The sequence below is a fragment of the Pseudophryne corroboree genome, chromosome 5, assembly GCF_028390025.1.
Source record: "Pseudophryne corroboree isolate aPseCor3 chromosome 5, aPseCor3.hap2, whole genome shotgun sequence".
NCBI classification, from domain to species: domain Eukaryota; kingdom Metazoa; phylum Chordata; class Amphibia; order Anura; family Myobatrachidae; genus Pseudophryne; species Pseudophryne corroboree.
This window is the reverse complement of record NC_086448.1, coordinates 217,187,826-217,204,603: the sequence shown is the minus strand read 5'-3', so window position 1 is coordinate 217,204,603 and position 16,778 is coordinate 217,187,826. Positions and strand designations below refer to the sequence as shown.

The window sequence follows — 16,778 nt, the reverse complement described above, 5'->3', positions numbered from 1 at the left end:
ATCTGGCAGTATGAGGGCATATCTGGCACTGTGGGGGCATATCTGGCAGTAGGAGGGTACATCAGGCACTGTGGGGGCATATCTGGCAGTATGAGGGCATATCTGGCACTGTGGGGGCATATCTGGCAGTATGAGGGCATATCTGGCACTGTGGGCTGTGTACGGCTAGAGCTGCATTTCCCACCCTAGGCTTATACTCGAGTCAATAAGTTTTCCCAGGTTTTTGTTGTAAAATTAGGTGCCTCGGCTTATATTCGGGTCGACTTATACTCGAGTATGGTGGTCATTCCGAGTTGTTCGCTCGGTATTTTTCTTCGCATCGCTGCGGTTTTCCGCTAACTGTGCATGTGCAATGTTCGCACTGCGACTGCGCCAAGTAAATTTGCTATGCAGTTAGGTATTTTACTCACGGCATTACGAGGTTTTTTCTTCGTTCTGGTGATCGGAGTGTGATTGACAGGAAGTGGGTGTTTCTGGGCGGAAACAGGCCGTTTTATGGGAGTGTGTGAAAAAACGCTACCGTTTCTGGGAAAAACGCGGGAGTGGCTGGAGAAACGGAGAAGTGTCTGGGCGAACGCTGGGTGTGTTTATGACGTCAAACCAGGAACGACAAGCACTGAACTGATCGCAGATGCCGAGTAAGTTTGAAGCTACTCAGAAACTGCTAAGAAGTGTCTATTCGCAATTTTGCTAATCTTTTGTTCGCAATTTTGAGAAGCTAAGATTCACTCCCAGTAGGCGGCGGCTTAGCGTGTGCAAAGCTGCTAAAAGCAGCTTGCGAGCGAACAACTCATAATGACCACCTATATACGGTAAATAAATCCTTTTCCTCGAAATGTCCGTCTCCCTGGGCACAGTTCCTATAACTGGAGTCTGGAGGAGGGGCATAGAGGGAGGAGCCAGTTCACACCCATTCAAAGTCTTATAGTGTGCCCATGTGTCCTGCGGATCCCGTCTATACCCCATGGTTCTTGAAGTATCCTCTACGGACTAAGAGAAAAGGATTTACCCGTAGGTATTAAAATCCTATTTTATATAGTGCCAACATATTCCATTGCATACCTCCCAACTTTCAAGGATCACCAAGCATAAAATTGGTGTGGCTTCGTATAAAGGGGGCGAAACGTCGTGGCAATGACGCAATCGCGAGCCACGGCCCCCTGTTCTCGTTACTATGGGGGCATGGCCATCGCTCACTGAGCTGCTGGCATGCCCCCAGTACCTCTGTCTCCGTGAATAGGCGCTGTGTGCGCATGCGCACAGCGTCTATTCACACTGCTCTGCAGCGAGTGCAGGAGCCTCCCAATTATCCCTGCCCCACCACGGAACACTGCTGCCCGCGGGTGGGACAGCGGGCCGGTCCCAAAAAAACGGAACTGTCCCGCGAAAATCAGGAGAGTTGGGAGGTATGCCATTGCGCTTTACATTTGAGAACAGAAAAGTAATATATGGAGACTGGGGAATATCAGACAAAGAGGTAAGAAGGCCTTGCTTGCAATCTATACATCTGCTGTTCCAACCACTATGCCCGATCTCCAGTCTGTTAGATTGGGCCACACATTTACATGCACGTGTTGTACAGCCAAATCTGAAAGTCTTGATTAAGCAATGTTTGTCAGTTGGTGTCATCATCCAAGAGCATTTACCATCCTCCCTGATCGAAATTTGATAAATCCCGATCACGTGGTGATTGGTATTGATTATCTTTTTTTTATCCCGTACACACTCACCAAGTTAGGTCTTCAGATTTGCAGTTTGTATGGGAACCTTAAATGGAAAAGACCTATCACCAAGTGGGTCTTTGTATAGGAGGCTGGTTGTAGCATGGCTACCACATGCCTGCGCTGTTGTGGTTACTGGCGCATAAGCAGACCATGTTCAATCATCTAGCACTTCTGATGATGCTAGAGCATTTTAATAAATCAGACTTCCTGTGACCCTTAATCTTGGCCCTCCACATAGTGGTAGCAGCCATTATTGTGGTGAACAAATGTTATTGAAAGTGCATGTTTGAGACTGTTACATCACTGGGTTCTAGTTTGGTGACTGGCAGCATTGTCATGGCTTTTGTTTAAACCTAGAAATAGCAGTATCCACCATGGTTACAGAATATTATTATTTTTTTTAAAGTTGTCCCATGTGATCTTTCATTTTATATATATATATATATATATATATATATATATATATTTATTTTTTTTAAGTCTTGCTTTGACAGCACTTTGAACAACCAGTAGTTAAACAGCCTATGTGCCATCATAGATCATCGCCATTCCCTCACCCCTTTATGCACCACTGCCTTCAGATATTGCAGATTAAGTTAAGGTGCATACACACGGTGAGATTCGGGCTAACCCCGATTCTCGCTATGCGACGGGCTAGGTCGGCATCGCAAGCACCTAATGACTGTGCTTGCGATACGGACTATGTGCGATTTTGGCTAAGTGTCAATTTTGACTACCTTTTCTACAAGATAGTCACAATTGACTTGCCTGCACATTCTATCTAGGCTTGCGATGCCGACCGCGCGGGACCGAGCATCGGGATCGCAAGGTGACTTTAACCTTGCGATCTGCATTAACTTATCTTACGATTTTAACTATATAGTCAAAATCGTAAGAAAATATCTCACCGTGTGTATACACCATTACTTTGCTTTATTATGAGACATTTCTATGTGGTGGGTGGGAGGATGTTAGAGAGTAGAGTGGATGGAACCTAAGAATCAGCTTATAGCTGCCTACTTAGTGTAAATAAACTCATGGTCTCCCGCGGAAAGGTCTATATACATAAAAACATTTTAATTTTTGAGACACGACACAGCTAAAAAACATACGATTATTGTCCTTCTCACATGACCAGTAAAGACTATTACACCATTCCAGTGGGAGGGGGAGTGATAGACGAAATCTAGCGACACTTTGTAGGAGATACGAATTTTGTGCTTAGGCCAAGTAACTTCCATATTTAATCTAATTGCATGACGACTTTGATATTGAATTGCAGCCCGCAACAGAATTGTTACTTGCCTGGGCCCTGACTAATGGCATGCTTCTCTGACTTGCTAATCACTATTTACTGGCTATCATTTAGGCCCTGTCCACATATTTTTACAATGTTTTATTATTTTTAAACAGCTGCTGTGAAATTAAAATAAAAACTCAGTCTAGCTAATAAATTAAGATTACGTTTTTCAGTTTCTTCCATTCATAACCAATTTAACACTATGGGACTTTTTATGTCTTAATCAGTTTTTGTTTTTCTTCATTAATCAACTAATGGATGTTTCTTCAATAGCTTGCTATCCTAATGAAATCCGTAGGTAATTTGGCAGGCTACAATGATCTCATCAGTAACGCAGCAAGTTTAGCCCATTTAACAGATTAAATTGAGATTTTATTTGGTTTTGTTGTGCTTGAAATTCAGCACATTTGTGTAGATCTGGTCTTTAACCAATAAAGTGCTGCAAGTGCTGCTCTATTGTGACCAGCACAAGTCCCACCCGTAATTGGACTTTCAGTTTACCAGATGTCAGTGAATCATTCAAGGGGAGTAAATGTTAGAATCTGATGGTTGTGAACACCAGACATAGACCATTTATTTCATATAGAAACACTCTACATCATCATGCAATATTCCCTTTCTGAACTGCCGTTTTACAAAGGCTGTTTTTGTCTCTCTAATATATATTGATCAGTATGTGATGTCTTTAGTCCCTTGCGAATTGAATAGTTTTCATTTTATTGAAGACTGGGACAGCCAACAAAATGGCTGCTGTTATAGCGCACATTCCAAACATATAAAAATACATTCTAATGGCGTTTTGTTGCTGTTCATGTGGCTTTTATCTGCCCGTGACCTGTTCCACCATTTGTGTGTGTTAACATAGGAAAAACGGAATGGAGAAGGAGCCTAAAACATGGACTTGTTGATCCTTGTGAGTAACATGCAGGGGGTGTAGTTTACAAAAAAGGGTTATTATAATGAATAAAAGGGAGCATTAATGTTCCCCATGTTCAATTATGTTACTAGCTCCTAGAGAAGTGCAGGATGCTTAGGAATAATCCTTGGACCCAGTATTTAGCCTGAAAAAATGGCTGCAATCATTTTGTGTATGTGGCACTTAAGCTGTATATTTCACTATGCAAATATAAAGAAATTATAGTTTTTAGTCCTCACTATTTAATAGGTGTTCTCTCTTCTGATGGCATGTCTGTCAATTTCTTGATTTTCTGTACTAAACAGTGTTTCACAAACACTTTAAAATGCATGAGATTCAAGTTCTGTCATAACAATATCCCCTATTATTTCCAAGAAAAGAAAGCCGTTCTAGCTCTAAAGTATAACCGGATAACAAATCTGTAAACTGGTGTTTGCTGATTGCATTGTGGCAGAGATGATCCTTTTAGAAAACAGCGAGGACGTAATCAAGCAGCAGAGGAAAGAATTGTCTCCTCAAAGACACTTGTTGTCGCCTTCTCATTTCGCAGACCAGTGTTAGAATTCCGCTTCTTCTTGACAGGTTTGGCAAACATCGAAAAGATGACAAGATTGAACACAGGGGATCATGGAAACTGAAAATGCAAGAAGCCCACCCTTCTGAAGATGACAGAATGCGAATGAGGCAAGAACAGGAGAGGTAGACTACAAGTGCTGCTTAATTAGCATCTTTCCTAACCAGGCAGCATGTGCCACACTGAAAGCTATTGACATAACCTTTTTCAAACCACACTACAACAGTTTTTAAAATATCACCTTGTTTGCTTCACCGACTTATTATTCACTCTTTATTTTTAGCCTTTTAATTTGCACTGTTTGTGTAAGCTGCACCTATATGTTTGGTAGAAGTTCAGCTTCTGCATTGCATGGATTGTTTACATTGAACCTATTAGTATTTTTTAACCATGGATTGCCTGTGTCTGAAATGCCCTCTACCAATGACAGATTGAAGTACTTCTGGTAATCTGCAAATAATATATAGGTTTGTGTATATTCTGTCATGTTACCTGTGTATGGCATGTAATAGGGCAGACTTACTTTCCTTATACCAGGGGTTCTCAAGCTCGGTCCTCAGAACCCCACACAGTGCATGTTTTGCAGGTAACCCAGCAGGTGCACAGGTGTATTAATTACTCACTGACCCATTTTAAAAGGTCCACAGGTGGAGCTAATTATTTCACTTGTGATTCTGTGAGGAGACCTGCAAAACATGCACCGTGTGGGGTCCTGAGGACCGAGTTTGAGAACCTGTGCCTTATACAGTACATGTGTTTAGAATAATTTATGGTATTTTCATCATGATGGTATGATTGAGTTTTTAGTAAGGGTTTATAGAGTATAAAGACTTGTGGTTCCTGCCTTCCACATTTAATATGTTACAGTCACTAGTCACTTAGACTGGTTAATGTACTATCTAGCATTTTTACGCGGGATGGTATCGATATCACAGCTGTTGAAATCCCGTCACTCAAATTGCCGGCAACGGCATCCCGATGTTCAAAATCCCAAAGTATCCTGGTGAGTATTTTAATCCTAATCCATTCCTTCCGCCGCCTAACCTTAATCCGCTCCTCCTGCAGCCTTACCCTAATCGCCCCCTACCCCGCAGCCTAACCCAAATCGCCCCTACCCCGCAGCCTAATGCTAACTCTCCCCCTAGTGCCTAACCCCAGTACTTACTGGCGTAATTCTGGCCATCTGGATTTCTACCGCCAGGATGCTGATCACATCCCTTTTACCTTACTGTGATAACGCTGTAACACAAATCCCTTCAAGATCTTTGTTTGACCATTTTATGGTCTTAGTGAGTGGTATAATTAGTGATGGAGTATTAATAGGTGCAGGAGGTTCTATGAGGCCTGGAAGTGGAGTGGGACTCGATGACTCCTTCCTCCCCCAAGCCTATCACAGCATTGCTGGGTCATAGACCATGTTGTTTTATGCAGCATGGCAATGCACTTTCCATCCCTGACTAAGTATTACTAATACAGTATATGCTGTTAAAGTCTGTTTAAATTGAGAGCAGGGGGTAGATTTACTAAAGCTTCTAAAAAGGAAGAGTGGAGGTGGTGCCCATAGCAACCAATCAGATTCTAGCTATCATTTCTCGCATTCTAGAAAATGATTGGTTGCTACCAGCAATATCTCCATATGTCTGGTTTATAATCTTTAGTAAATATACCACCAGGTGTTTTTGTTTTTCATTTGGCTGGGCATTTTAGTCGTATACTGTTTTTCTTATTCTGTCTAATGGTGAACTATTGTAGTGTTAAATATAGTACATAAGTGGCACTCTTACTTTTACAGAGCCCATCTACACCTCTATTGCTTATCCTTTCAATCACCCAGCACTCAGCTACTAACTGAAGTGTCTGCAGGATGGTTCTAACGCTGACCATTGTGACAGCAGCTTATTAATAGCCACACGAGAGGAACTGGGTGCTGTCGCACTCTGGTGAAATGGACCATTACAGCATTCATTAATAGGACCATATCTAAGAGCAAAGCAAGCTCATGACACCTTTATAGTTGCACAACATTGATGACAACAATTTTATTCTATAAATAGCTGTACTGTAGCGCTGATTAGACTCTTGTGTGTTGTTTATGCTGGTAGAATTGGACTTGTTGTTGTCACAGGATTATATATTTTTTTTGTAGCAAGTACACTTAATTGATTTCATCCAGAGTTGTTGTTTATCCTTAATTCAGTGTCTTTCCTGCTCTCACTGTTGTGTCCTCTTACTGAAATACCATCTAGCTATCCTGGTAGTAAGTAAGGCAACACTCTCTTTAATAAAGAACGATAATCCAGGTTGCCTACAGTAAAAGAACTACAAATAACATGTCTTATTTTGTTTGTCCCACAAGTGGTGGTCAGTCACTTGTTGATATTTTTGTGAAAACCGGAACTAAAATTATACAAATATAGGTTTATTCCCACCCCACCCCCCCTTCCTTTTATTATTTTCTGGCATAAATTATTGATTCACACCATTACGCACCCGTGAAATAGTGGAGAAGATATTCTTCAATCCTCAGGACTTCGTTTCGACATCGGGTTCTGTCTTTGCTATGCTCCATCCTCGTGCAGGGGTGGTCTTCAGTTTGCCGGCTGTCTGTATCCCGGCGCCGGAATCCTGACTCCAGGCATAACGACGCTTTTTCTCCCTCTTGGGGGTCCACGACCCCCCTGGAGGGAGAATAGATAGGGTAGCGCGCCCCGTTCCCGCAGCATGGCGAGCGCAGCGAGCCCACAAGGGGCTTATTTGCGCTCGCCCTGCTTTTTGTATGCTGGCGGTCGGGATTCCGGCGCCAGTATGCTGGTCGCCGGGAGCCCGGCCGCCAGCATACAATACTACACCCCTCGTGCAGTATGTCCTGATTTTAGGAGAAGTGACAATACTGTGTGCTGCTGTTGTAGTTGTGGAGTATTAAGCATTTCTGCTACCAATAAGACTCTATGAAGATAATTATATGTGCTGCCCTGGCCTGGTATATTGACACTATATTACAATACGCTGCATGCTTGCTTAAATCTGGGCAGTTGCCTATGCACAGACAGATATGGCCACTATGGCAACTCTTATTTGCTTGCAGTCTCCCCAATTAGTAATGTCTACTTATGTAACTGCGTATGTATAGAGAACCATGTTGTAATCATTACATCACAAGCCAGCAAATAGTATCTGCCATGGCTTTTTTTTTTGGTTTGTTATTTACCCGCTATGAATCATCTTTTGTGAATCCTGTCCTGGGCAGTTGAGGAGACTGATTATGCAGGAACCTTATTTCATGCTTTGTAGACTTCAGTTCGATTTCAAGGTGTGACATCCCGGTGCACTGTGAGGTCTCTATACTTTGTGTATAAAGCACGATTCAGAGATGTATGCAAACCCGAAAGTTTACAGTACATACATATCCGATATTTACTAAATTGCGCATGAGAGGGAACCGTTCTGCATATCTGCATTTCAGGTACTGCGCTATCAAATGCAGTGGCCACTAAGGTGCAGCTTGGTTGACAGACTACAGCTGTTTATGGGCGGCAATGGCCAACATTCAGAAAATAGGGACGTGTCAACCCAGTTTTATGGGAGTGGCGAGTCCAGTAGCCTTGGCTACTTAGCTGAGACTACCATTCTGAGTAACCTTAGGGTTTCTCAGGTGGCCAATGCCGTGGCTGATGGTGGCAATGGTGATCTGATGCTGCGTCTTCGGCACTGCCAGCAGTGGTGTCTTTTGCCTCCTGCGGCATTAGCATATATTCACAACACTGGTGCGTCCACATCACATCGCTGGCACTGGTGGAATGCAAATAGTGTCCATCTCTAAATCGGGTTACTGATGTTCTTAAGGTATCTCTAGGATTGAGGACAGGCAAGATTATCCCTCTACTATTCAGCACAGCAGTGTTGCATACATGAAGTTTGCCAATTCTCAGTCTGCTAAAGTCATGTACTGTTTATGTGTATAGAGACTGTAATGACACATAATGTGTTGAGCCATTACCCCTGACACTTTGTGGTTCTACACTGCTGGGAAGATTTCCGTTCCAAAACCTAAGAGCGGTAGATTGGCAGCCTGGAGAAATTGTTTCCCTGGCCTAAACAATCGTAGATAATGTCATGCAGATTGCAGTGAAACGGACACATGAAATAAATGTTTTTACGTTTTACACAGTGACTGTCAAGTGGAGCTGAAGTGTATTGAAATGTGTAAGTGTTAATAAACCCACTGGTATTCCTGCTCAATTAACTGGGCTACAGTTGTTCAGTGTCCGATGTGTATAGTTGCCAAAGTGAAGTTTTATTTAATCGGAATTTAATTGCGAAGAAAAAGACGGTTTATGTCCCCGCATGCAGACAGCTCAGTCTTATAGCTTCATTTTCAGCATGGAAGGAAAACACCATCTATTGTCTGTGCGTAACTTGGTTCCTTGGTCACTGCTTATAACTAAGATCGTTTTGGATCATCCATTTATTGCATATTTCCATTCTCTGAGAAGCCTTTTTTCTTTAATGATGTAATACTTCTGGGAAATGTCTTGGCAATAATGAATTTACAGTGTTGAGCAGCCTCAAACAAAAATCCCATGGGGACTGCAGAACAAGCAAAACGGTCCATTAAAAATAAAATCAATTACGCCAACATTTTTATATAGAGAAAATACCACACCCCACCCTCATCTTTCTAATAATGATAATAATAATATGCTTACCACTGTATTCTATTTAAACGTCTATAGTATATTTTCGTATTGATTGCAGAGGGGCAAACATATTAATGATAGGGCTGGGCATCATTGATTGAATAAAAGGGCTTTTTCATTTATATATATTTATTATTTATAGCCGAGGAGACTTCCATCAGAGGAATTCAGTGTTCTCGGAACTTGGAACATGCTTTCCCCGAAACGTGGGTCATCCTTTATCCTATAAACTGGTTTTAATCTATAAATTCAATTTCGAAATATAAATCGCGTATAACCAATATTCACAAATATATTGATTTGGTTTATTTTTCTTTTACAGATAGGCAACTTCTGCAAAAGTATTTACGTAGACTTTCCCTTTTTAAGGTGGCTTTAATCTATTGGTCAGTTCATGCCCTCCTGCAACACTTACTAAATACCATAGTTTCTGCCTGAGTACTTCAGCCATGTGTTGATATCATGAGAACTGTTTCATATTCCCGGGTCTGTCTACATTAGATGTAACTGTTACGGATGCATCGTTTTTTGCTGTATCGTTATCATTTATACAGCAAAAATCCACTTTTTGTCATGCTTTAATGATATGACTGAGAAACTACAGTAGAAAGCTAGAACACATAAACAATATATTTAGAAAAGTTGTAGGAAAGTATGTTAAAGGCCACAAATTAGTTTGATGAACTCCTTTGAATATGTTACTATGGGAAAACTTTATCACAACAGAAATGTTTTATTTCATTTTTTAGTAAGTGATTCATCATACTTCATTAATAACATATGTATCCAGTGTTTTATAATGCTTCTTGTGCTATATAGTACATCTAGTAGTGATGAGAAGCTTGTCCTAAAAAATGAGGAGAGTTTCTTCAAGAGTGAGAGAACAACTTTTTAGAGGCATTGTTACACTAATATACATTTGTTTCCATTTTTAATGTTAACTTGAAACATTGTGATTCAGCAAAGACAGAGTTATTGCATGCACTAGCGTCCTGCAGTATCTCCCACTGAAGCATTATTGAATTCAGATGATATGTCTGTTTCTTGGGATAGAAGCACCATTTCTAGAAGTCTCATCTTTCATATTTCTAATATGACCTGAAGGTTTAAAAGCCTGTCTGCAAGTACAGTAAAAAATAGAACTTGATAGTAGTTCAGAGCTGCATTGCCTATCTTGCCTGCCCATTTTTTGTGCAACAGTAAGCTGTATGTGAAACACAATCTTTGTTCTATTTTTTATGATCATGGAATGTCTATTAGAGATATGTGCATTATATTAACGATTCGACCACCCTCCTAAGTGTGCGACCTTGCTTTGTCCACTTTGCCACAGCAGCTAATTCATGTCCTTTTCTGTCCTTATTGTATATGAAATCAGGGGTCACTTTGCTCTGCTCATCCTCCTGGACTTCTCAGCTGCTTTCAACACTATGGATCACCCTCTCCTCCTTTGTACCCTCCAATCCATTGGCTTTTCTAGCACCGTCCTTCCCTGGTTCACATCTTAATTCACCAACTGCTACTTGTCTCTGTCTACCTCTGGCAGCACATTATCCCCTTCCATCCTTACCCTTGGCATCCCCCAGTGTTCTGTCCTTGCCCCTTCTCTTCTCCCCTTACACCTCTTCCCTGGGGGAACTCATAAACTCCTTCAGCCTCCAATACCACCTCTTTGCCGATGACACACAACTATACCTCTCCTTGCCTGACCTCTCTCCCTGTCTCCAGTATCCAGCTGCCTCTCCGCCATCTCCTCCAGATGTCTGAGCACTCCCTGAAGCTCAACATGGACATAACCATACCCATCTTCCCCCCACCCTTAATCTCTACCCTCCCAATATCTCTATCATTGTTGACAACACCAACATTTCCCCTGTTCCCCAACTCCATTGCGTGGGTGTTCGCCCCCCCCCCCCCCTCCCCATTCAATATCTACCTGAATCTTGTCCGTTCCAGTTATGCAACATCGCTTGCATCAGGCTTTTCCTCTCCCAGAATGCAACCAAACTTATAACCTACTCACTAGTCATTTCTCAGCTTGATTACTGCAACCTTCTCCACACTGGCCTCCACTTTCCCATCTCGCACCCCTCTGATCTGTTCTCAATGCTGCAGCTAGACTTATATTCATCTCCTGCTGCTCCACATCTGCCACTCCCCTTTGCCAAAACCTGCGCTGGCTCCCAATCCCTTACACAGTTCTCTTCCAACTCCTCACCCTCACTTACAAGGTCCTCTCCAACTCCACTGCTTCCTACATCTCCAACCTCATCTCTCTACATACTCCATCCTGCCGCTATGGTTGTCTAATTACCGTCACCTCTACTCCACCCTGGTGACTGCAGCTCATGCTCCAATACAAGATTTCGCCCGTGCTGCCCTCCTTCACTGGAACAAGTTCCCTTGCTCTATCAGACTCACTCTGACCTAATTTCTCCCTGCCCTCATGTTTGCTCATGCCTCATGTCACCTGTCTGTTCTCCCTCTCTCCCTACATTGTAAGCTCCTTGGAGAAGGGCCCCCTTCCCTCATGTTATTAAAGCCCACTTCTCTCTCACAACTACAGCCATCTAACCAGCATCTCCTCTCGCTCATAGCCATTCATCTCTCCCAATGGCTGCACTCCCCTAGAAGTACATTAATTACTCCTTCACTCACCTTATATTCCAGCTGTATTGTGTATTCAGATTTGTGGTGCTAATTGTCACTTGAGCTCCATTTTTTATTTTGGTTACTGTAAAATGATGTCGTCTTCACCCTGTATTGATGTGTGCTGTATGTACGATTTGGGTATAGGTGATTGGTGTTTGGGATACCGCCGGTCACTATACTGACGCCGGGATCCTGGGTTTAGAATGGGGATGGGGGGGACGCAACCAAGCCCCTTGTGGGCTTACTTCACTGGCTACGCTGTGTGCTGCACTCGCCTCAGGTTTTATTCCTTCTCTATGGGTGTCATGAACACCCTCGAGTGGTAATAGTCCCTGTTAGTCAGCATGCCAACTGTTGGAATTTTAAAGGGTCGGAATTGTGACCGTCGGTCACATAACCACATCCCGTAAGTACGGTGCTATGAACCACTTGTGGCGCCTTTATAAATAAAATTGAATAATAATAATATAGTTGTGCAAGTTTCATCCCCCTGAATAATTCCTAGCTGATAAATCCAGTGTATTGTCGTTGTATTTCAGTATACTCTGTGGAAGTTGTAATTTAATTGCATGTCCTCCAGTCAGTCACTCTGCCTATATAAGAATTATAGGTGTGTTGTGTGCGAAAAACTGTCACAGTTTCATGGCATTAGTTGGCGTCCGGGTGCGTTCTTTTATAGTAATAGGCCATAAGAGTCGAGAAGTCTTTTCATACCACAATTTTCCAACATGAGTATAACAGGTGCCTCAATTAGCTTCTCCTATCATCTTTGTCTATGGCCTTCTCCTAGTCTTCATGTCCCTCTTCATATCTTTCGTCACTAACTTAATCACACAGATCCCTCAAGATCAGAATACACATCTGAAGTAATCTGTTGCTACAAGCATTCTGATCCAAATGACTACAGCTCTATCCCAGACTACAAAATGTAGCGCAAGCAAATATGGCAATATATTGAACCTAGAAAGATACAGCTCAACAATGAAACTGTACAGAGAATGGATCCCCTTTGGAACAGTTGAACTATAAAAGGATCAGGCGGGCAAAAATGGAAACACCATAAGGGTTCAGGTGTATACCTCTCAGTTTATGTATCCAGCCACCATTCATTAAAGTTTTGGACAGCACTGATGTAGGTTGGTAATGTATTGTCAACATACACTACATGGCCACAAATATGTGGACATGGGAACACTGCACTCATATGTGCTTGTTGAACATCTCATTCCATAACCATGACATTAAGAATGGAGTCTTACACTTTTGGTGCTATCACAGCTTCTACTCTGTTTGGAAGGCATTATTGTACTTTAGAACGAGTTGAGTTTAGGTGATTGTCTGGCTCGCAGCAGCTGTTCCATTTCATCTGAAAGGTATTTGATAGGGTTGAGACCAGAGCTCTGTGCAGGCCTGTCATGTTCTTCCACACCAAACTATGCAAACCATTTCGATGTACCTCACTATGTCTAAGTGGTCATTGTCATGTTAAATAGGAAGGGACCTATTCCCAAAACTGTTACTACAATGGTGGAAGGGCACAATTCTGTAGAATGTCCAAATGTAACGATTTCCTTTCAGGGTTCTAAGGATCCCAGGACAAACCAAGAAAAACAGTCCCAGACTGTTCTCCTTCTTGCAAAGATTACAGTTGGTAGCACTCATTCATGATGGAAGAGTTCTCCTTACATCTGCCAAACCCAGAATAATCTGTCCCACTGCCAGGACAAATTGTGATTCATCCCATTACTTTAGCGTCTAATGGAAGTGTACTATACACCGCTCCAACTGACGTTTGGCATTGTACATGTTAATCTAAGGTTTGTGTATTGCGTGATGTCCGTGAAGGTCCTGTTGAACAGTTCTTGTTCTGATTTTGATTTCAGAGGCGATTTTCTACCCAGTAGTGAGTGATGCAACCATGGATAGACACTTTGGGGGGTTTTCACAGCTATTTGCCACACCAGGGAAATCCAGTTAGCGGGGATTACCCAATGTATGAATGCCCCATGTCTGACAGAACCTCACAGCTCCATTACCTGTGAGGTAATGTTACCAAAATCTGTGGTTCATGCGTGGGAAAAACCCATTGATTTTGCGGTTTACGTGGAATCAGTGGGTTTCCATGCCTTAATCCCAAATTTAGACGAGGATAAAAAAGGCTATTTACAGAATTGTCCTTATCTGTTTTTGCTGCAGAAGGCAGCATACCCTAGCGCTAGCGCGGCAGGCTGTATGCATTGTTATGCTACAAGTAGCGGAGGTGTGCGTATGCACGCTACTGTTGTCGCGCAGTTTACAATAACGTGGGGTAGCGAGAGCATTGCTACCCGCTGCCCTCGCTAAATTGTTGCCCCGATATCTGCGCCGCCTATAGAGGATTTCTATACACACGCTTATCACTAAGATACGCTGTGCCAGGCATCGCAGCAACAAACTAAATGGACATGCCTGTGAATGAATATCCTTTCCCTACGCCACGAGGATTTGGACCTGCAGTTAGCTGCGGCTAATTGACACCCCCTTTGTATGCACTACCCACTTCAGCAGTTGGCGGTCTAATTCCATGAGCTTGTGTGGTGTAAACGTTTTTGCACCTTAATGTTTCCACTTCACAATAGTAGCAATGACAGGATGAGCAAGGCAGCTGTAGCAGGGCAGAAATCTGACAAAGGGACTTGTTTATGGGGCGGCATCCTATAACAGTGCCACATTGAACCAAAGAGCACTAGTATATATACAATCCCATCAATACTTTTTGGCATGTTGTTCTGTGATAGATACTCCAACTTTTAGTGAATCCAAAATCCATAACATTTGTGCCATCTGAATGGTAATCATCTACTAGAGTAGTTCATAGCTTGCTAATAGTTGTGTTTCTGTATCCAGGGAATGACTGTGGTTGATGATGGAGAAAAGTGATTCTACCCACCTCTAATGTAAATGTTTTCAGGCATACATGCAGTAAACCGTTTGCCCTTTATAAAGGTTGACTCATTCCACTTGCACAGTTATCAGTGCATTGTGCTTTCCATTCCTGATAATGTTGGTAGTTATTAAAGGGGTGTGTTGTGCACTGCTGTGAAATGTCTTCCTGGCCTCTAGCATTGAAAGAGAAGAGGCCAATTCCTAATCACAGTGTGTTGTAATGAATCCATTTGTACTGATGCAGTAATTAAAATGATCTAGCGCTGAACATTCCCAGAGGCCTCAATTTTACAACACCCCTGGGGAAAAGTCGACTTTCCCCATATGTCAGCTGGCACTGCACATTTCCTTGTTCTGTCCTGTGCTGTAGGTGCTAGGAGCTGTTCTCTAATGAATAGAAATGTAACAGGCAACGTAGGGGAAAAATGAACTGTGGCGGCTCTTGGTCACGGAGCTTCATCCATTTTAATTAGAAGAAAGGCTAGTGAGCACTGTGACAAGTGTCTAGAATTAAAATCATTAATTTGTGTCAAGCTGAAAAGAGACTACTAATGTGGGTTTAGTGACAGCAGGTAGCAAATTAACCTTATTATCGTATCTGTATCTTTGTATATATTTTTTGTAATTCAGGATAGGATACTTAAATTACTTATTTCAAGGGGGATAATGAATTTTCTTTAAAAAAATAAATAAAGATTTTCTTTTAAGCCACATTTGTATGCTTTCCTTTGTAAGATTTAATGACACATTTACTGGTTTTATACCCCTCCTGGGCTTTCTATTTTGTTTTGTCTTTTTGGTATATTTTTACTATTATTTATTGTGGGGGGGGGGGGGGGGGGGTTTCTATATGTTTTTTTTTTTTTCTTCTAAAATTGCTACAGTGACAGTGGACCTACAGTTTGTAGATACCATTAACAATTACAGGTTATATAACTGTTATTTTATGTCTGAATATGCCAATAGAAAAGCCAAAAACAAGCACTGAATCTATGCAACATCAAAAACACTAATTTCTCTGATTCAGTGCAACCAGGGAATTCTGGGTACTCAAAAGACCTTGGACATGGCCCTGTAATTGCATTCATCACATTTATAGTCCTACCGTGCGCAGACACATGTTATAAAGGTACACTAATTAGAGCACATTCAGGGTTGCTTATAGCTGTATCGAGGTTGGTTACTTAATAGATTACATATATCCGATACATTTTGGAAGGAAACTTTTTTTATGTTATCCAGTTGGACACAATCTGTGCGGTCTGATATCACTGTCTAGAAACACAAAGGGCGTCACTGTATCATTGATGAAGTAAATGTATAGTTATAAAATCTCTGCCTCCCTACGGTATAGTGTTCTGGAGCTTTCTGTGTTGGTGCGGAACTTGTAATGCTCACAAATGTTGAAACTGTAATTGGCCATTGTGTATCCAAATTGTCTGCTGATTATTTCAGTGATAGAATTGTTTGAAATCCTGAAGCCTTTGTTTGATCGCCCACCAAGCTCGCACACTGTAAAATGTTTCTTTCTGTAAAACCAAGAAAAGATGAGACTACCTAAACACAAGACATTTGATGACCCGCAGGTCACCACAAGAGAATAAAGGCAGTGTCATCTTTCAGCGTCAGCCATCTGGAACACTTAAACGTCAGCTGCAGGAGAGTCGAACAGCAGGGTATTATTTTGGGATATTTATAAAGTTCCCTGTAAGACCATAATATTTTTATACCGGAAAGCAAATGTTTTATATCCGTGACCTAAATATTGTCTTTGACGATTAATTTCTCATGTGCTCAATAGAAAAGGTTATATGATAGCTTTATCCGACCCCACAAAAAGTTTTGTCTCTCTGGTACTGTATTCACACTTTTTTTAAAAACTTTTCAGTGTCCCTCTTTAGGAAAACAATATTATGATAGTCTGTTGCCCAATGAAAGAGAAACATTGTTTTCAGATGCTCATAACAATTTTATTATGCATGCACCTGTT

At 41.8% G+C, this 16,778-nt stretch overlaps 1 protein-coding gene across 17 annotated transcripts in view; it reads left to right on the top strand.

Moving 5' to 3' along the window:
* The window catches only part of PARD3 (par-3 family cell polarity regulator), a 919,963-nt gene that overhangs the window by 693,754 nt on the left and 209,431 nt on the right, over positions 1–16,778 (top strand). For 12 of the 17 annotated variants that reach the window (XM_063922114.1, XM_063922110.1, XM_063922109.1 and 9 more), the window contains one exon: positions 4,523–4,639. The exons of 4 other annotated variants lie outside the window; for them this stretch is intronic. In XM_063922114.1, the coding sequence (XP_063778184.1) occupies positions 4,523–4,639 (117 nt within the window). The remainder of the gene's footprint in view (positions 1–4,522; positions 4,640–16,778) is intronic. One more of the 17 variants, XM_063922108.1, reaches the window with a different exon arrangement.